General features: G+C 41.6%; 1 protein-coding gene across 3 annotated transcripts in view; it reads right to left on the bottom strand.

Annotated features, from left to right (window-relative positions):
• Positions 1-425: 425 nt before the first annotated feature.
• si:dkey-103g5.4 (uncharacterized) overlaps positions 426-21589 on the bottom strand; it is a 63883-nt gene continuing 42719 nt past the window's right edge. The window contains exons 17-33 of one of the 3 annotated variants that reach the window (XM_055879426.1): positions 20383-20781; positions 19500-19670; positions 19219-19376; positions 18866-19006; positions 18435-18582; positions 18031-18182; positions 17623-17748; positions 15738-15927; positions 15566-15640; positions 15179-15340; positions 15012-15071; positions 14460-14576; positions 11866-12017; positions 11590-11676; positions 11221-11367; positions 1837-1998; positions 426-1587 (exon numbers count right to left, since the gene is read on the bottom strand). In XM_055879426.1, coding sequence (XP_055735401.1) covers positions 1441-1587; positions 1837-1998; positions 11221-11367; positions 11590-11676; positions 11866-12017; positions 14460-14576; positions 15012-15071; positions 15179-15340; positions 15566-15640; positions 15738-15927; positions 17623-17748; positions 18031-18182; positions 18435-18582; positions 18866-19006; positions 19219-19376; positions 19500-19670; positions 20383-20781 — 2594 coding nt within the window. In that variant the 3' untranslated portion in view covers positions 426-1440. The remainder of the gene's footprint in view (positions 1588-1836; positions 1999-11220; positions 11368-11589; positions 11677-11865; positions 12018-14459; positions 14577-15011; positions 15072-15178; positions 15341-15565; positions 15641-15737; positions 15928-17622; positions 17749-18030; positions 18183-18434; positions 18583-18865; positions 19007-19218; positions 19377-19499; positions 19671-20382; positions 20782-21589) is intronic. The other 2 variants (XM_055879427.1, XM_055879428.1) reach the window with 2 other exon arrangements.

The raw sequence follows: 21589 nt of genomic DNA, 5'->3' as shown, positions 1-21589 counted from the left end.
GATAATGCAAACGCAGTTGGAGAGGCAACAGCAGCCGCAGAGGCCTCCAGGATGGCCAAGATCCTCAACATCGTTGGATTTGTTGTTGGGATTGTGTTGCTCATCATTATTGTTGCACTGAAACTCACTAGTCGGGAGTGAAAAAGGAGGATATGTTTTTGCACCATCTTTTTCCATTTGCATTCCTTTTTACGACTTCATACAACACACCAGTCCAGACCTACCCTGATGAGGACAAGCTGTGCTCTAACCGAGTCCCAGTGTAAACAAACGCCCTGAAAGCCATTAACTGACCAGCTCTTGCGCTCCATACTCAGAGACAAGTAGGTAGAACTTGACTGTGGATGTTGCAGTTGCTGGTTTGAGAAAATACACGAAGTTTCCTGACTGTCAAATGTAATAATAAACACATGAATCCGCCATAATTCATGGTCTTTGTTTGTTTATTTCCAAGCACATTTGAGACATAGAAATGTTGATACAAGCAATACAGGCATAACGGTTTACATCAAAAGTACAGACTGATCATTGCAAAAAGTTTATAAATCAGTCTTAGATTTTTGAAAAGGCTTTAAGACATATCTGTCCTCCTACAGTGTCCCGTGTCAATACAGTGTATACCAATTTCCTAAAACTCAAAACCTCTTCTACAATCTAGATTTTAACACCACAATGTGTCAGCCCAACAGCAGCCGCCGCCATTTAAGCAGGGAGGTGGAACTGAAGAAACGCAACCACTGTCAAATTCATACACTCAGCTATGGATACAAGGGTTATCAAAAAGATTGATGTGATAGTTTTAAACATACACATTTCTTTAAATTCTACAATAATTGTTAACAAAAACTAAGATGACAAAAAAAAGATCAAACATAGAGCATTGCAACCTATATTTTGGATTATAGATAGAATAATGCAGTTACAGAAAGTTCATAAGGCATTTATTTATAAGTTATATTCCTCAAGAACCAATTGGTACTCATTGATATGACCATTGAACAGCAGGAAATATCACAGATTGTGCCTGTAACTGACAACAGCAACTGATGATCCTACATTTTTTTTTATCTCAACACACATTGAGGGTTGAGGGACACCTCCTGCACCACCCTCCCAGCATTCTAGTCCCAGTGGGCAAACCTGGTTGCAGTGATGTGTCTCATGTCTTTTGTGACGTCACGGTCAGGTTGTATACAGACTGTAAAAGGATTGGTGTGTGCATGAAGAAGCTCCCCGTCACACTTCCAAGGAGAACGTTTTGGTCTTTCATCAGTTGCCAGTCCATACACAACTGTGTTTTTTCCAAGCAGATCATTCATCATGAATTGTACTCAGCACTATGTGAGGGGCTCTCAACATTTTCCGTTCCGACGCTTACTAAAATGCTTTCCCAAAATCAAGGGACCCCTAAATCATGTCATAAGCCCCCCTGGTTGAGAATCACTGAGCTTGATCAGTATTTTCCTCCTGGGCTTTGTAACGCACTTCCATGGTTTGGAGCCCCAAGCTCTTCTTTCTCAACAACCTTTCAACATGGAGGAACACCAAATCCTCCCTGTGCTTCTGCAGGAGTCCCTCCACCTCCTGCTCAAGAAAAAGACAGGAAACAGGAATGGAACATGATAATTGCCAAAGATTCACTGACTGAGGCTGACACGCGCTAGACAGTTGTTTTCCATCACGTGTGGAATACTTTAGAAATAAAACTCGGTATCACTTTATATGGAAAGACCCAAATAGATGGTTTATTTATTGTTTCTAGCTATCATAATCGTCGAGGTAAAATGCCAGCAAGACATTGTGCTAATGTCGATTCCCCGGAGAGGAAGAACATACTTCCTGTGAAAGGAGCCCCCGACTGGGCCTCTGAAGCCCCTCCAGCAGGGAGGTGGGGTGGGAGTCCCATGGCATGGAGCTCTGTGGAGCAGTACATTCCATACCCATTGAGGAACTCCCTAGCCGGGCCTCGAATAGCTCACCCAGACACGCTTGCAGCATCTAAGAAAGAAAAACAGTAGCATATTACATATAATGCTTTATAACTTCTTATACGCACAAATTAGTCTTTAAAAAAGTATTATAACGTAACCTTCTCATGAAGACTTAGATATCCTTGTAAACATATTCATACTGTAGGACCTTATAGATGCAGACATAGAGCATTATGAAACTATGATAAATCTAATTGTCTTGAGTGTCTATGATGTCTTATATTAACCTTATAATGATCATAACATATCATAAGCCTTGTTATAATAGAATGCGGAATTGGCGTGCTCCTGTGGCGGTCGGTGTCGTTTAAGATGAGGGAGGACGATAATTTTTTTTTATGAGCATGGCCTTATTTCTATTACAGCATATTGGATGACTGTCATTCATATTCCATTCACCCAGTTCAATGTAACATCAATAAGTTTAGGCTACTACATGATACTCAAATGTTCCCTATACCCATCATGAGGTTGCTTACAACCTAGCCTATAAATTAAAGTTTACAACGAGATCGAGATAAATTTGAGTAATCAAGGTGACAGACATTGACACATTCAATACCGCATTGCACACTCTTGCCTCCACCTACAGTAGGGGATCTATCTATTATTAGTCCAACAGTTGCAAACAAGAGTTTCTATTGGACAAATGTAGGTATTTTTCTATCCCTGTTCTTTTTCCGTTTGCTTCCATTTAAGAAACGTTTTTCAACAGAATCGGTGGAATGAATACACCTTTAATCACATGCAAACACAGTTCACTTTCATAGCAGCCACATACAACAATAAAGGGATCATGCTGTTTGTATTCCTTCTCGCATCTACATGCTCCCCTCCTTTCACCTTTTCCCCTTCGCTTGTGAACTTCAGTGCACAACACATCAGCTTTCTGTGACTAAGCGAAAAAAAACTTTCGAAGCCAAACCTTCCTATCATAATCGCTAACCGCTACACACATCCCACATCGTTGTCACCATATTAACATCATTGTCAACATAGCTAGCTACTAGAACTAATGCATTAGTAAACCTGTTACAATCATGCAGTACAGTGTACAGTCAGCAGTTTAGCAGTTACACCGGTGGGCCAAGGTGGCAATAAATTAATAATCATCTTATATTGCTCAAATAAACAGCATACCTGGTTTCAAAAAACAGATAAAGCAACACCTCGCAGCACAACGCCTCTCCCCTATTTGACCTAGATAGTTTGTGTGTATGCATTGATATGTAGGCTATGTGTTGTGATAGAAAAAATACTTATTTACCTGGTTTGTTTATATTAATAGTTAGCAATTAATACTTAACAAAGGACATATCTGTTCTGTTTAATTCTGTGTTTTTATGGGCTCCACTCTAGATCCCTGCAGCTAATCAGGGCATATGGTCGGTCACTGGAGATGGCTTGAGCTGACATATCAGTTAAAGACTGCATTACATAGACAAGAATGTGTTTTACTAGAGATAGCTTTGGAGTAGAACAATCCTTCATTATCTCAAAATCAAACAGCTCTCCAAACAGGTCAGGGACAAAGTTGTGGATATGTACAGATCGCGGTTGGGTTATAAAAAATTATCAGAAACTTTGAACATCACACGGAGAACCATTAAATCCGTTATTAAAAATGGAAAGAATATGGCATGTGGGAGACTCCCCAAACATATGGAAGAAGGTACTCTGGTTAGATGAGACTAAAATTTAGCTTTTTGGCCATCAAGGAAAATGCTATATCTGGCGCAAACCCAACACCTCTCATCAGCCCGAGAACACAATCCCCACAGTGAAGCATGCTGGTGGCAGGATCATGCTGTGGGTATGTTTTTCATCGGCAGGGACTGGGTAACTGGTCAGAATTGAAGGAATGATAGATGACGCTAAATACAGGGAAATTCTTGGGGGAAACCTGTTTCAGTCTTTCAGAGATTTGAGACAGGGACGGAGGTTCACCTTCCAGCAGGACAATGACCCTGAGCATACTGCTAAAGCAGCACTCGAGTGGTTTAAGGGGAAACATTTAAATGTCTTGGAATGGCCTAGTCAATGTCCAGACCTCAATCCAATTGAGAATCTGTGGTACGACTTAAAGATGCCTGTACACCAGCGGAACCCATCCAACTTGAAGGAGCTGGAGCGGTTTTGCCTTGAAGAATGGGAAAAATCCCAGTGGCTAGATGTGCCAAGCTTATAGAGACATACACCAAGAGACTTGCAGCTGTAATTGCTGCAAAAGGTTGCTCTACAAAGTATTGACTTTATTTTTTTTGGGGGGGGGGGTGAATTAGTTATGCATGCTCAAGTTTTCATTTTTTTTGTCTTATTTCTTGTTTGTTTCACAATAAAAAATATTTTGCATCTTCAAAGTGGTAGGCATGTTGTGCAAATCAAATGATACACACCGCCCAAAAATCTATTTTAATTCCAGGTTGTAAGGCAACAAAATAGGAAAAATGCCAAGGGGGGTGAATACTCTCACAAGCCACTGTATATATAGTACTCTGCATTTGTGTAAAGGTTAGGTTACTCGGTCCAACACTCAAGGGTGGGGGGGGGGGGGGGGGGTCGACCAGCCTCATTATTGCAATAATTAATCAATATTAAATAAGATTAAATAAGAATTGACCAAGTCTCTCGCAGTACTGAATTTCCACAACAGTGTGCCTTTTTTTTTTTTAAACATATGTAGTTCTGTCTTTGAGCTGTTCTTATCTATTGATGTTCTGTATTATGTCATTCTGTATTATGTTTCATGTTTTGTGTGGATCCCAGGAAAAGTAGCTGCTGCTTTTGCAAAAGCTAATGGGGATCCAAATAAAATAACAAATAACAAATAAAACCAAAAGCTTACCTTGGCTGAGTTCCACTGTTGAATAGCCATAACCAGCTAGCTAACATAGCATCCCTCTCTGTTTGAGCCAGGTGTTTGAGTTGGCTAAACTAGTTAGCTGTATTCGCTAGCCAAGTAAGTGAAAGTGAAAAAAAATCTCTCTCTCTCTCTCTTGCTTCTTTAATTAATTAAACTGTTCAACTATTGTCTTTCTCTCTCTTTGAGTCAGCTACTCACCACATTTTATGCACTGCAGTGCTAGCTAGCTGTAGCTTATGCTTTCAGTACTAGATTCATTCTCTGATCCTTTGATTTGGTGGACAACATGTCAGTTCATGTTGCAAGAGCTCTGATAGGTTGGAGGATGTCCTCCGGAAGTTGTCATAATTACTGTGTGAGTCTATGGAAGGGAGTGAGAACCACAAGCCTCTAAGGTTTTGTATTGAAGTCAATGTACCCACCCAGAGGAGGACGGAAAGTAATTGTATCCAGCTACACCATTGTGCTACCCTACAGTGCTGTTGAGGCTACTGTAGACCTTCATTGCAAAACAGTGTGTTTTAATCAATTATTTAGTGACGTGAATATATTTTGTATGTTTTATCTAAAAAGGATAACTTTAGAGCCTCCACTGGCGTGCTTAACTCAAGAGTTTATAGTAACAAAAAGTATTTGAGTGCCAGGATCAAAAGGCATATACTGCGGAAAGGGAAAACCCACAATCACTGAAACATTCTTCAAGTTTAAATGTGTTTTTAAGCAGCAGAGGTCAGGGCAAACGGACATGTTTTGGCAACAGCCTTCATCAGCGTTTGGAGAATAATAGGCATTTACCCACAGCCTTCCGAAAGTATTCACACCCCTTGACTTTTTCCACATTTTGTTGTGTTACAGCCTGAATTTAAAATTGATTCATTCGAGATTTTGGGTCACTAGCCTACACTCCATAATGTCAAAGATGAATTATGTTTCTTGAAATGTTTACAAATTAAAAAGAAAAATGTAAAGCTGAAATGTCTTGAGTCATTAAGTATTCAACCCCTTTGTTATGGCAAGTGTCATGACTCTCCTGTGAAGATCTGAAGGATCAGGTTACAGTGGGTCTGCTCTTCAGCACCCTCTCTCTCCCGCAGAGGGGGTGAAGTTGGCCGTTTTATGACGGTCGTAAATAGCAGCAGGAACTCGCTCTCTGCCACCCAATGAAAAGGAAAGTTTAAAATCGCTTTGTTACAACAGAGAGAGATTTTGTAGTACTGTGACATCCAGGTTAATTATGGATAATGAAACAATATTTCTGTAATCCAAACAGTTGGAAGAGTCCGTGGTTACTTAAAGAACAATTATGTCAGATCAGTTGTTGTTTTGGGATCTCATTAAGGATGGTATAACAATGTAACTGTATCTCTGAATGTGTATATTTCCCAGTTGTCAGGTTTACATCTAAATGTTCAGGAACTTATATGATTAAATATGAAACTATTTGTGAGATGTAATGTGATGTTAGCCTTCTAAATGAGAGAATTGTTTTTCATTTGAAGTCTTAACCAGTCAGTCAGTGACCACACCCATGTGAGCACAGACATTATGTCAGCGTCATGGAACGCCCCTTTTTCCAGAAAGCATAACCCCCCCTCGTGACCAAATTCACATTAGACCAGAAAGTATGGAGCTGTGGCTACATGTTGAAATGGTTGGCAATTTAAATTACATACCAGTTACGTGCAGCGCCAGCTGTACACGTTGAAATGGTTAAAGAAAACGACAAAACGACACATTCATAGTCTGCAGCTGTGCATGTAAAAGTCTAGTAAACTCGAACGAAAACGAGAGACAAAGAACAATTTGCTCTCACCACTCTATTCTGACAAACAGAGCCCGCTGAACAATATACGAACGACTTTGAGACTTCTGTCGAATTACTCCCCAGACAGACCACCGATTTCAACAGAAAGACAACAAAGACATACAAGTGTAAATATGTGTTGCATTTCAAAATCCGAATGAGCAGTTGCTAGGGTACTAAATATCCATATTTACGCTGGGCGTATTTTCACATGTATGTACAATAAGCCCACTCTCTGTCTCTCCCACTCTGTCTTTTCCGCTCTTTATCTGTCCACACCCCTTTCCATTGTCTACCAAGCCATCATATCGGGTTAGTCCACTAGGGACTTTTCATTGCATTGTGTAGTAATCAATGTGTAAGCTATCCTATTGGTGTGTTTATGTAATTCTGTGTGATTATTTTGTTAGTTAGTAAATAAATAATTAAGCCAATTTGTATATCGCTGATTCATCATTTATGCTACTGTTCGCGCAGATATCCAAGAGTTTTGCGACATTCAGAATGAGACTTATAGAAGGTAACAATTCATGAATGACTGTTTGAGGACTGAAATGTAAGAGATCTTTATATCTTCAAGAGTTAATTCGGAAAACGGTAACTCGTTAAAAAACTTTTTCCGTGATGCCCCAAGATTGCTAATGAGTTCATTGTTTCAGGATTAATTTAATCATTGTAATAATTACACATAGTTAATTGATTTGATAAAATAATCATCATCACATTAATAATAGTAAAGACACAAGCCTAAATAAATTCAGGAGTAACAATTTGCTTAAAACCTCATAGGGATCCCTCAACGCTCAAATCCCGTTAGCGGGATAGATTTGACAACATCCGGTGAAATTGCAGAGCGCCAAATTCAAACTACAGAAATATAAATATTTAACATTCATATAAATACAAGTGTAATACATCAAAATTAAGCTTAACTTCTTGTTAATCCAGCCGCTGTGTCAGATTTAAAAAAGGCTTTACGGCGAAAGCACACCATGCGATTATCTGAGGACAGCGCCCCGCATACAAAACCATGAAAAACATTTTTCAACCAGGCAGGTGCAACATGAAAAAGTCAGAAATAGCGATATAATAAATGCCTTACCTTTGAAGATCTTCATCTTTTTGCAATCCCAAATGTCTCAGTGACACAATGAATGGTTGTTTTGTTCGATAAATTCCTTCTTTATATCCCCAAAATGTCCATTTATTTGGCGCGTTTGATTCAGAAATACACCGGTTCCAACTCGCCCAACATGACTACAAATTATCTAATAAGTTACCTGTAAACTTGGTCCAAACATTTCAAATAATGCTTCTAATCCAACCTCAGGTACTCTAAAATGTAAATAATCGATCAAATTTAAGACGGAATAAACTGTTTCCAATACCGGACAAAAATAACTTAAAAATCATACAATGTGATTTTCTGGATTTTTGTTTTAGATTCCGTCTCTCACAGTTGAAGTGTACCTATGATAAAAATGACAGACCTCTACATGCTTTGTAAGTAGGAAAACCTGCAAAATCAGCAGTGTATCAAATACTTCTCCCCACTGTATGTCAATTAGATATTTCTGTGTTTCATTTTCAATACATTTTCAAAAATGTTTAAACACGTTTTCACTTCATCATAATGGGGTCTGTTGATGGGCGAGATTTTTTTTTATTGAATCCATTTTGAATTCAGGCTGTAACACAATAAAATGTGGAATAAGTGAAGGGGTATGAATACTTTCTGAAGGCAACGTAGATGACGTCACAATGTAGCACTGCTTCTTTCTTTTTCACAATCCTTATTTACACAAATTATTTATATACTGTTTAATATATTGTCTCACTTGTTTTTTTTTTACAAAAAAAAAAATGCACACCAGTTGCTCACAGGAAGTAACCTAACAGAAATGTTTCATTCAGGCTTCTAGGGCTCTGTTTGTAGTGCACTGATATAATATGCCTCTCTGCAACAGCAATTTCTCTCGATCACCTCCTCTCTTAGGTGGCTGTACAACTTCTATGCCAAAAAAACCTTAGTTGGCACACATCATGTCCCACAGCATTAACACTAGAATCCGCCCAGCCTGGAAACTTCTTTCTAAAATCTAAGGATCCAAATCACGTTCTGCGCATATGTTATTTTACACACACATTCAAATGTCTCTCTTTACTCACCCTCTTCTGAATCCTCAACCAATTTGATCAATATGATGATGTAACCTATCTCGCATTTCTGAACAGCTGCGATTTGAATGAACATTCCAAAAATATATATGAAGGCGGCGACTTGTGCCTACGGGTAATGCCGTAGGCACAAGCAAGACGCAGTCTACACATTGCATTGGGGCAAAACAATTCGCGTTTTGTGTGATGATTGTGGTGCGATATAGCCTCCTGTTTAACCAATGTTTGCGATGAGGAAGAAAACATAACATTGCATCGTGTCTTGCTTGTTTGATATGCTGTGCAGGCTACATACTGTAGCTGCATGTAAATACCTGCATGTACTGTAACTCCCCTCCTGAAAATTTTTTTACATAAAATTGCTAGACCACCTCTTTATGTTGTGCTTATGTTTGCAATAGCCTACTTTTACAACAGACAGAGAACTAAGTTTGTTCGTTGTGGACCATTTGTGTAATTGCTTTAAGAGAGAGTGGCCTTGCCTGTCTTCCCCGACTATTTAAGGGGCCTTACTTGGCCCCAGTCTTAGTGCGTCATCTATAGTTTGAAAGGTGATGAACTCTTACAAGAGCAGCAAGTATATTTTTGGATTCAATAAGTAGCAGTTGGTGTTGTTAGGGCCATTGAGATTAAGTGCTGTCTTTTCCCTAGTAGCCTAGTTAATCATTGCTGTTTGAACGGTCTGATTGCTCAGTAATTGTGATTGTCATTGTGGCCTTGGATTAGTTTCAGGCCAATTTGTGTATGCCAATTTTCTGTGTCCTGGCACCCCAATGGTGAAACAAGCTTCCCCCTAAAGTCAGGGCAGCGGAGTCCCAGCCCATTTTTCGAAGATGTCTGAAACCCTACCTCTTTGAAGAGTAGCTTAACTCTCACGGCGCCCCCAACGCTGAATAAAACATACAACGTGTGTAGTTCACAATGGCAATCCCAAACAAACACAAATACGTTTGTGTTTGGGAAGGCTTTCCCGTACATGTTGAAACATTGCTGCGGGGATTTGCTTCCATTCAGCCAGAGCATTAGTGAGGTCGGGCACTGATGTTGGACGATAAGGCCTGGCTTACATTCGGCTTGCCAATTCATCCTACAGGTGGGGTTGAGGTCAAGGCTCTGTGCAGGCCAGTCAAGTTCTTCCACATCGATCTCGACAAACCATTTCTGTATGGACCTCGATTGTGCACGGGGGAATTGTCATGCTGAAACAGCAAAGGGCCTTCCCGAAACTGTTGCCACAAAGTTGGGAAGCACAGAATCGTCTAGAATGTCATTGTATGCTGTAGCATTAAGATTTCCCTACACTGGAACTAAGGGACCTAGCCCAAACCATGAAAAACAGCTCCAGACCATTATTCCTCCTCCACCAAACTTTACAGTTGGCGCTATGCATTGGGGCATCCGCCAAACCCAGGTTCATCTGTCAGACTGCCAGATGGTGAAGTGTGATTCCATACTCCAGAGAACGCTTTTCAACTGCTCCAGAGTCCAATAGAGGCGATATTTACACCACTCAATCCGACACTTGGTATTGTTCATGGTGATCATAGGCTTGTGTGAAGCTGCTCGGCCATGGAAACCCATTTCATGAAGCTCCCGACGAACAGTTCTTGTGCTGATGTTGCTTTCAGAGGCAGTTTGGAACTTGGTAGTGAGTGTTGTAATCGAGGACAGATGATTTTTACACTCTGCATTCGTGTTCTGTGAGCTTGTGTGGCCTACCACTTTGCGGCTGTGCCGTTGTTGCTACTAGACGTTTCCACGTCACAATAACAGCACTTATAGTTGACCGGGGCAGCCCAAGCAGGGCGGAAATTTGAAAGTCACTGAGCTCTTCAGTATGGCCAATGTTTGTCTATGGAGATTGCATGGCTGTGTGCTCAATTTGATACACCTGTCAGTAACAGATGTGGCTGAAACACATACATACATACACATACACATACTAATGGACAATAAAGTTGTAGTGTTTCCACTGAAACTAGAGATCCTTTTGACACAAAGATTCACATAAATTCTGTGAGGATTCAGTTCTCAGTACGCGGTGGGCGGACTTTTTTAGGAGAGAAAACAATTCTGTGGAAAGCAACTAAGCAGTTTTTTGAGACTTCAAAATAGATAAGATTAAAAGAGACAGGAACAGCTTCCATTCACACTGAAAGGTCACGTCTGAGCAGTGTGGCTCGGCACAGCTTTCAACTATCTGCCATTTCCGTATGTTTGAGGCAAACACCTGCAGCACACATCTTGACATCAGAAGTCATGCAAAATATACTCAGTTGTTTTTTTAAGAATGTAACTGTAATCCAATGTAACCAGGGCTCATAAGTAGTGCACTATGTTGGAAATAGGTTGCTTTCTGGGACGCAGACAGAGTTTGGCAGCACCTTGAAGAAAGCCCGTTGGAAGGTAGGACTGGAGTCGACACTCATGTCCCCAACAGCGACATGTGACAGACAGTGCAAGAGGAGCAGAGAGAATCCTCCCACTGACTGCAGTCTCTGGCGACGCACAAACAATGTCTCCTCAGCCTCCTACCAACACACGACATCAGTTAGTAGCAAACAGATGTGGCACAGATGTTAACATCACAAACGTCTGATGCTAAACTGCACGATTCAGAGCTGTTCAACATGCACACTGTTCCCCAATGCATATTTTTATTCCAAAATAGAAAGTCTCTCAGTCTCTCTCTCAGTCTCTCTCTCTCTCAGTCTCTCTCTCTCAGTCTCGAAAATTGGAAATTGGGACATCACCTGATAAAAGAAGGAATTTCGGAAGGCGTTGTATTTGTAGTTATTGGATGGAAGCCTAGTTGCTATCTGGAGTGACACTGCTGGAGTCTATGGGAGTAATAGTATTGTTAACAATTGGTGCTAAGAACATTCACACTGACAAAGAAAAATACATTTAGACAGACAGTAACGATTAACGAATCTCCTTTTGATAGGAAAAATGAGTTAAACAATGCTTTGAACTATGACCCTTCACTAACCTTTCTCAGTTTGTGGGAGAGAAAGTGAGTGACTAACCAGTTCGAGAGTACGTAGTGTTTGCAGTAGGAATAGTCCATGGTGGTAGACCAGGAACTCTCTGGGATTAAGATGATGTGGGTCAAGAAGGAGCAGCTCTCCTTCACACTCCCACTGTGCATCCAGGTAGTCAATAAAAGAGCTCGCTCTGCCTGAAATACAGAAGAATCCATAAATCCAGTTGCCCATTTCTGCTTGCTGGGTTATCAATTCACACTTCACGTAGCACAAGTAGTCTAGGAACTCTCAAAAGGCTGTGTATTATCACAATTGAAAGCATACATTTTAGGTCAAGTAAAGTTGTGTTGTGGGTGGGACATGTGGTAATAATTATCAAAGCACCAAAGCAGTTGTTAACAGGGGATTGTCTTTTTGGCAATGGCTATTTTGTCTTTTGCTTGTTTTCACTTTGATTCAGATCTTTTTCTAGTTCCTTCACAACCACAGCTGGTTGAGATTTTCCCTGAACAAGTGGTCGGGTTTGGCCTTTTGTTTGCATTTTTGTTGTGTAATTTTGTAACTAATTTCTTAGTCCGACTGAAACAAATCACATTATTATGGATTCGATGGATTTTCTATGGTTTTCTCACCTTGTCGCAGCTAGCTACCTTAAGATGAATGTACCAACTGTAAGTCGCTCTGGATAAGAGAGTCTGCTAAATGACTCAAATGTAAATGTCAACAACGACCGCCAAAGGGAGAGGAATAATGACTCCCGGTGTTGCGAAACCTCGAAGGATAAGAAGCAGCTGTGGTGTTATGTTGCCATGTCAGACACCTATGTTGCCATGTCAGACACCTATGTTGCCATGTCAGACACCTATGTTGCTATGTCAGACACCTATGTTGCTATGCCAGACACCTATGTTGCTATGCCAGACACCTATGTTGCTATGTCAGACACCTATGTTGCTATGTCAGACACCTATGTTGCTATGTCAGACACCTATGTTGCTATGTCAGACACCTATGTTGCTATATCAGACACCTATGTTGCTATGCCAGACACCTATGTTGCTATGTCGGACACCTATGTTACTATGTCGGACACCTATGTTGCTATGTCGGACACCTATGTTGCTATGTCGGACACCTATGTTGCTATGTCAGACACCTATGTTGCTATGTCAGACACCTATGTTGCTATGTCAGACACCTATGTTGCTATGTCAGACACCTATGTTGCTATGTCAGACACCTATGTTGCTATGTCAGACACCTTAGCTGCTTTTTCCCCGTGATGGTGGGGTGATTTGATTATGATGGATGGTCAGTGTTGGGGAAGCTACTCTGAAAATATAGTTTACCAAGCTACCAATTACTTCACACTGGAAGAAGTTAAGCTACCCTAAAGCTACCCTTAACAAAAGTATACTTTACTTAACTAAAGTTACTTTTGAAAAAGTAGTTCACTTCATCTAAACTACAGTACTTAGTGAAAAATGATCTTATGTAAATCATCTGACTACAAATTCCAAGAAGAGGTCACTTTGGGGTCATATGGTAACACACTGTAATGTGTAATTTAGCCTACTAATTACAAAAACAATGATTCAAGTGAGAATTAGCAGGCCTGATGGTGAAAAAAAAAGAAAATTATTACATAGTTCCAGTAGTTAGCTACACCGCTACATGGAGAAAAAAAAGTAATTAACTAAGTTGAAATTAGTTCAAATACCACCAAGTTACTGCAAAATGTAGTTAAATTACTAGTTGAAATACATTTACATTGCATTTAAGTCATTTAGCAGACGCTCTTATCCAGAGCGACTTACAAATTGGAAAGTTCATACATATTCATCCTGGTCCCCCCGTGGGTATTGAACCCTGGTCCCCCCGTGGGAATTGAACCCACAACCCTGGCGTTGCAAGCGCCATGCTCTACCAACTGAGCCACACGGGACCACAAATACATGTAGTTCACTACTTCCCAACACTGTGGATGGTAATCCTTATCTAAGAATTACGTTATTTGTATAGTGCATACCATGACAGTTTGTTTCAAAGTGCTCCACACAGAAATGATATCTAATCTCACCTCAACTTGACTAATAAAGCATCTCGCCCATCCCGCCATCAATCCCATGATGAAGCTTCCCAACTGTCTTCCTTCCTGTCCCGTTTCTCTGTTTAGACTTTCACCGTTTCTGAAATAGTCTTCTTATTGATTCCTTATTGAACGCCAGAGTTGGTCTCAAATATTAACTACTACCGTGTCAAATTACATTTGTGTTGAACAAGGACTGGCTGAAAGTGTCCCTCACAAAGCCTTTTGTTCAAAGAGGTGGTACAGTATGTTCTTAGACAGATCTTTCTCCATGCCAGTGTCACCCTTTACTTCCTCTTTGGGGGGTTTGGTTATTGCTTTTGGTACAAACTATTTGCTGACTAAAGGTTTGCAACAAGAGAAGTACATATAAAACAAAACATTGTTTAGTTTGTTATTGTGTATTGTTCGGTTATTATATATTGTGGTAGGTGGTGTAGCAATCGTGTGTGTGAGGGTCCTCTTGAATCTCTACAATTCTTGGCCCAAACACATCACAGGACGTTTGTAATCTGCGTTTTACTCTACAGGTTATTGTGTAACCCACCGTCGAGCTCCCCCCTCAGAAGCCCTGCATCTCGCGCTGGGCCCCTCAGCTTCCTCTCCACACCCTTTAGAAGCTGGAAGAGTGGGGAGAGCTCCAGCAGTTTATCCCACTCCCCCTCTGTATGGGAAACATCATCACAGACGTATACTGTACACACAGTACTAAATTAAACAACATCCCTGGGTCTACATAAAAACAAAGCTAAGTACAATTTAAAAGCAGTTTCCTTTTTTTGGCAAAATGTTATATACACATATAGCAGGTCACACACAAACATTTACATGCCATTATGAGACACTCATAACTTATCTCAGGGCTACTTTCACAACAAGTCATCCTTGTGATCTTGTTTGAGAACTTCTGTAATTCGTCCAAACACTATATGTAGTCAATGTGTTGCCCACAAGGTGGAGACATAGTCAAGGCTCTTGAGTAGAATTGAAACGAGGTGAGATGACAATTTCTCTGCACACAGTTATAGTCAAAACAAAAGAATAGTCATGTTAAATCTTTCTTTTGTAATAAACAGTACACTTCAATGTTGTTCTTTACCTGACAGTGTGGGGACACAGACATGTGACTGCTGAACAGATTCTTTCATAGGCTGGCCCTCTGTGAAGGAATGGGACATCATTAGGACTCTTCATAAATATGATAAGCAGAGCCTATGAGGAAGTAAAGGTAATTCATTTATTAAATCATGAATCAATGAATCTTACCTTGTGAGTGTATGTCAGAGATTGCAGTTTTTCTGTGAGCTATCTGTGAGTGAGTAGGACTGGGCTGGGGGACACTGGGGCCCTTAGAATCCTGGTCCTGAGGCTGACCTTTCATTGGTTCTCTCAGAGACTGGGTGGAGATTCCTTCATAGACATCTCTCACTGTTAACAACAGTAACTCATCAAAAATAGATCCCTTTGTACTAGATAAGGCAGTGTTATGAACAACGAGCAACCGCAGTAGAATGGCTCTATCACATAGAACAGTGTGATCCTTTAGCAGAGTCTAAGTCTATCTGTGACAACCCACAGCACTAGTGTTGCCAGTACCATGCTCCAACCAACCAAGCCATCTGAACCACTAGGACCACTGTTTATTGCGCCTACCTTTAACCACAGGCACGGACTCTGTCCATGCGCGAGAACATGTCTCCAATCCAAACGTCTGTTTTGTTGACACACCTACAAACACACATTTGACAAAAAAAGCTATGAAAACAACATCCTGATCAGGAAAAAAACAAGACGGAAAAATGCGACATAAGGCTTGCTGAGGTACCAGAGATGCGCTGGTGGTAGGTGCTCGGGGAGAGACTTGTCTGTTTGTTCTCCTCCAGTAGCTGAATGAGTCGCTCCAGGAGAGGCACAGCTTTCTGCTGGGTCAACGACACCACCGTCAGAGGGTTACTGGGGACCATCAGCCTGGCCAGCCCAAACTCCTTGTACCAGAAGGAACCTGATAGCACAGACTGGATAGAAAGATACGCTCAATGGCAAAACTAGTCGACTATATTAAAGGGATAGTTCATTCAATAACAAATATACAGTGAGCTCCAAAAGTATTGGGAACCTGAACAATTGGTTGTGAAATTATACAATGGCTATTACGTCAAAGTTAAAGTTCATCCATGTCAGGTGAACCGTATAGAAATTACAGCACATTTTGTACATAGTCCCCCCATTTTAGGGGACCAAAGATATTGCTAGAAATTCACTTACAGTATACACTACTGGTCAAAAGTTTTAGAAAACCTACTCATTTAAGGGTTTTTCTGTCTGTCTGTGATGTATTTATTTATTATTTGACCATGAAGGAGAGTGATGGAGTGCTGCATCAGATGAGCTGGCCTACACAATCACCCGACCTCAACCCAATTGACATGGTTTGGGATGAGTCGGGCCGCAGAGTGAAGGAAAAGCAGCCAACAAGTGCTCAGCATGTGGGAACTCCTTCAAGACTGTTGGAAAAGCATTCCAGGTGAAGCTGGTTGAGAGAATGCCAAGAGTGTGCAAAGCTGTCATCAAGGCAAAGGTTAGCTACTTTGAAAAATCTAAAGTATATTTTGATTTGTTTAACACTTTTGGTTACTACATGATTCCATATGTGTTATTTCATAGTTTTGATGTCTTCACTATTATTCTACAATGTAGGAAATAGTAAAAAATTAAGAAAAACCCTTGAATGAGTAGGTGTGTCCAAATGTTTTACTTGTACTGTAAGGTTTAAAGCAGTAAAAAGTATAAGTATTTGGTCCAATATGCATAGCACGCAATGTCTACATCAAGGTTGTGACTCTTCAAATTGTTTGGATGGATTTGCTGTTTGTTTTGGTTGTGTTTCAATTGCTTTTGTACCCAATAGAAATGAATGGTAAATAATGCATTATTGTGGCATTTTGGAGTCACTTTTATTGTTAATGAGAATATAATTTGTTTCTAAACACTTCTACATTAATGCGGATGCTACCATGATCACAGATTATCCTGAATGAATCGTGAATAATGATGAGTGAAAAAGTTAGATGTACAAATATCATGCCCCCAAGACATTCTAACCTATTTATTACAATAAAAGGGGGGATAACATTTTTTGGGGGGGATGATATTTGTGCTTCTAACTTCTCACTCATCATTATCCGTAATCATGGTAGCATCCATATTAATGTAGATGTGTTTAGAAACATATTCTATTCTTATTTACAAGAAAAGTGACTCCAAATTGACATAACACATTATTTACCATTCATTTCTATTGGGCACAAAATCATCTGAAACACAACCAAAACAAACAGCAAATGCATCCAAACAATTTGTAGTCACAAGCTTGATGTCGTCATTGCATGCTGTGAATATGGGACCAAATACTTAACTTTTACTACTTTAATACCCAATACCCCTAAAATGGGGGGTGGGGGGAGGTACTGTAATTTCTTAACGGTTTACCCGATATGGATGAAAATCAAGCTGACAGTCTGCACTTTAACCTCATAGTCATTGTATCCAATCCAAAGTTCTGGAGTACAGACCAAAACAACAAAACATTTGTCACTTTCCCAATTGGGCTCCCGAGTGGCGCAGCGGTCTAAGGAACTGCATCACTACTGGTTCGAATCCAGGCTGTATCACAACTGACCGTGATTGTATTGCTTTCTGCCTGTGCTTACCTGCGCTGTATCTGCACGGAGCTGGCAGAGTTCTCGGACACAGCGCAGCGCTACAAGAGCAGCGTCTAGTTCTGCCTGCCTGGAGTTAAGCTGCTCCCATATTTCTCTCTGTCTCAGTTTCCCATCCTGGGAGAGATACAAGAGAGACTCAAAGCAACACATTTCCATATTTGTGAGTCATTGTGACACATTCATTTCTTGTACATTGACATGCATTCATCTGCAGATTACGATCCATCTCCCCTTAATCAATTATACAATTCATCTTCACCGTAAAAGGATTTTGTTTTTCTAGTGAGCAAGCTTTTTAGTCTAGGACTAAGCTTAATCTTTGCCCGGGAAACCGGACCCTTGTGTTTACTTGATCTATATGTTTGCGTAATCGGATTGAACTATGCTAGATCTGACCATGACATGGACTGATGGCGTCTGCTCTCCTCTCTGTATTGTCCATCTTTCCTGGTCCTGCTGCAGTTTCTCCACGCACACGTTCACCCTGTCCAGCCCAGCCACCAGCTCTGTCTGCCAGCAGCACTGCTGCTCCCACTCCTTATCATCACCTAAACACAGTAAGACACGTGCTGAGTTGTGGTAACACAGTATAAGCCACATCCCAGCCACCACTTTTTCCACTGTTACTCTCCTCCTCTGAATTCCTTATTCGAAATAAAGTTAAAATCCATCAAATCTACACACACAAGGTAGCCTAATATGCAATCAAAAGTATATTACAATATAGCTTTGAGCTATGGATAAGCCTATCCAAATCCACTCTCTAACGATTAACTGAAGTCATGCAGGACTTGCAATACCTTGAGTGAGGATGAGCAGAACGTGAGGAGGCAGGAGCAGAGACAGGTCTGAGAGCCGGGAGGCTCTCCTCTGGGCTTCTGACTGGCCAGCCTCATGAAGCTCCGCTGCAGCCTCCCTCAGCTGCCTCTCGGTGTCCACCCAGTGGGCCTACAGTGCACACACACACACACACACACACACACACACACACACACACACACACACACACACACACACACACACACACACACACACACACACACACACACACACACACACACACACACAGATGGATAAGGATCTCCATTATACACTAATGCCACTAGGGAGATGAACATAAATCAAAATGACATATATGCATTCAAACAATTCAGCATGAGACAAATCCTTTCCTGTTTGCTGAGGACTGAGCAGCCCCATCCATCTTCCTGCCCAGCCTAGTTCAGCTTACCTGCTCAGAGTCCTCCTGAGTGGCCACCAGGACACAGTGCTGCAGAGCCGCATCCAGATCCCCTAGCAGCTCCTCCTCTTTCTGTTTCTCCTCTTTCCAGTACCCGTTCCTCAGACACCACTCGTTCCGCAGGGCCTCCACCTGGCAAGCGCAACAGGTCAAAAAGAGATACGTGGGATTTATCCTACGGAACTCAATCACTATGTGTTGATTATGTTAGTTGTTCGAACAAGGGACTGACAAGCACTCAAACGCAACATGATGGAGCCACCTTGCGTGCTTAACCTATATTGACAATGGCCAAGTTGAACGTGTTGAAAAGAAAAGCAACCAGTGTAATTTATCTTTCTTACCAGCACACTGTCAGTATTATCTCCCAGAGCCAGGCAGTATGAAGCAGTTACAGGCACAACAGTCTGTCTGGGCACATCCAGGCGAACCCCCACAACAGGAGCCAGCACTCCTGTTACAGGGTCCACTGTCAGGGCCCCGAAACGAATCGCAACTAGTCCTGTCGAATAACATACAGTAGCACAGAAATACTGATATGATACACCATAAATGTATGGCAATCAAATATATGAAATGTACTTCTGTATCGGGCAATCAGTCAGTCCATCCATCATCCAATCACCTTTGCCATCTGGGTCCTCCATGGTTCCAGCCAGGGGGACAGTGAGTCCTGACACAGGGTCCATTTGAGCCCCCAGGATGGGGACCGTTAGGCCAGAGCCCTGTGGATCAGGATACTCCAACCCAGGCAGTGCCGGCAGGGACAGATCAGCACCAGGGAGATGGATTTCTCCTAATGTAGTAGGATACAGATGTCAGGTTACCATAACTCTTAACCCTTTTTACCCCGAAAGCAGTGGGAATAAGTGGCGGCCAGGAAGACAGTGGAACTTTTTGACGGACAAAACGGACCACTGTGTACCCCGGCCTAAACTTGGCCTTCCATTCTCTCTCTTTCTAAACATCTGAATTGGGAGTAAGGATTCAATCAGATCATCGTGAACCCGCCGTAGCCGACAAACGCATAGCTTATTATTGCTCTTGTTAAGACTGTGTTGGAGCGGACAAATCCGTCAGCGGCTAACCTTCGCGGTCATTGTCGCAAAACCATAACCATCCCGACTCCTTATATCCCACCCGCGTGAGAAGTTCAGAACAAGAAAGTGTAGGCTGTACAGAAAATAATGACACTTAAATTGAAAATCATTAAACAAAATGATAAGGATTTATATCAGCCTAAACGAGGTGTAGACTACATCACAAATCCCAGAGTTCAAACTGCATGGGATTTCTACTAATGCGATGGCAATGTCCACAACAGCTATAATGCTGGATGCCGCCTTGTGGATTTGATCGTTTCAATGCATTTACACCTCCGACACACCTAAACTAAAGCAATGATAAGCTATGCATTTGTTGGTTACCGCGGGTTAAGGCTGATCTGATTGAATCCTGGACAAAAAAATAACTGTCAAAGTACACAAGCGGATGTGAACACAACCTACCTTGGACGCCACCATCTTGGGCAACGCCCCAGGCCCAGTCCAGCAGGGTCTCCAGCCGGCTCAGCAGCTGCAGGTGACAGTGTAGCCCTTTCCCCCAGGCCTGCTCCAACTCCTTGGCTGCAGCCTGGATCCGTCCCAGCTCAGTCTCCTTCCTCCGGGCCTGCAGACCCCGCAAACCCATCTCCCCAGAGCCCCAGTCCTCTCTGAGCCCACGCAGAAGCTCCACCAGGCGGATACGGGCAACCAGAGTCTGGCTGTTCAGTAGAGCCTGGAACCCCCCGGCATGAGGCACCAGCTTCCCAGCCCGGATGCTACCACCGCCCACCCGGACCACCATGCTGCTCAGGGGCTCGATGAAGGACTCACCCAGGAGGAGGCCGCCTACTGGAAGCACCGCTCCTAGAGAGAGGGACATGACATTATGTGTAGGGCCAGGAGTTTGTCCTTACCATTTGACCAAGAGAAACTTAGTGTCCTAGTTACAGTTTTTCCTGGTTCAGGTCAAGTGGTCAGGGAAAACTCCTGGTCCTAATTATGGTTAAGTCACCAGTAGATCGGCTATGGTCCTTTTTGCAGAGCTACTTTTAACTTTGCTTCAGCTAGATCTTAAAACCCACAATAATTGGTATAACATTGGTTAGTATTTCAAAACACCAGTATGGTGCCCGTACTGGGACTGCATCAAACGTGCATGGAAGTTGGGTCGTACCCACATAAAAATATACTAAAGATTACTATAGAATACTATAATGCTTACTATAGAAGTCTATAGAATTATGTAGTATTCTGTAGTATTCTGTAGAATACTATACTACACACTGTACTATCCCTTGGCCATGTGTAATACTTACTTTAGAATTGTGTAGTATACTGGAGAATACTATACTACACACTGTAATATCCCCTCGATTATTGAGGCGTGTTTACTATAGAATTTTGTTGTATACTGGAGAATACTATACTACACACTGTAGTATCCCTTGATCATGTAGTGCTTACTGGTGTTGTAGTACTCCAGACCGGTCTCGAGTCAGGTCTCAGGACCACATATTGAGTTTCTTGGTGTTTGGAACATTTGTACTTGGTCTTGACTCGGTCTCGGACAGTGAGGACTCGGACAGTGAGGACTCTTAATTAATTTCTTCCCGAGACCAGCGGAGTAAAAAAATCTCATAATCATCAGCTTCCATTCAGTCAGCACATAAAA

The sequence above is a fragment of the Salvelinus fontinalis genome, chromosome 24 (genome assembly GCF_029448725.1).
Source record: "Salvelinus fontinalis isolate EN_2023a chromosome 24, ASM2944872v1, whole genome shotgun sequence".
Classification (NCBI taxonomy): Eukaryota; Metazoa; Chordata; class Actinopteri; order Salmoniformes; family Salmonidae; genus Salvelinus; species Salvelinus fontinalis.
This window is presented reverse-complemented; position numbering and strand designations above follow the sequence as displayed.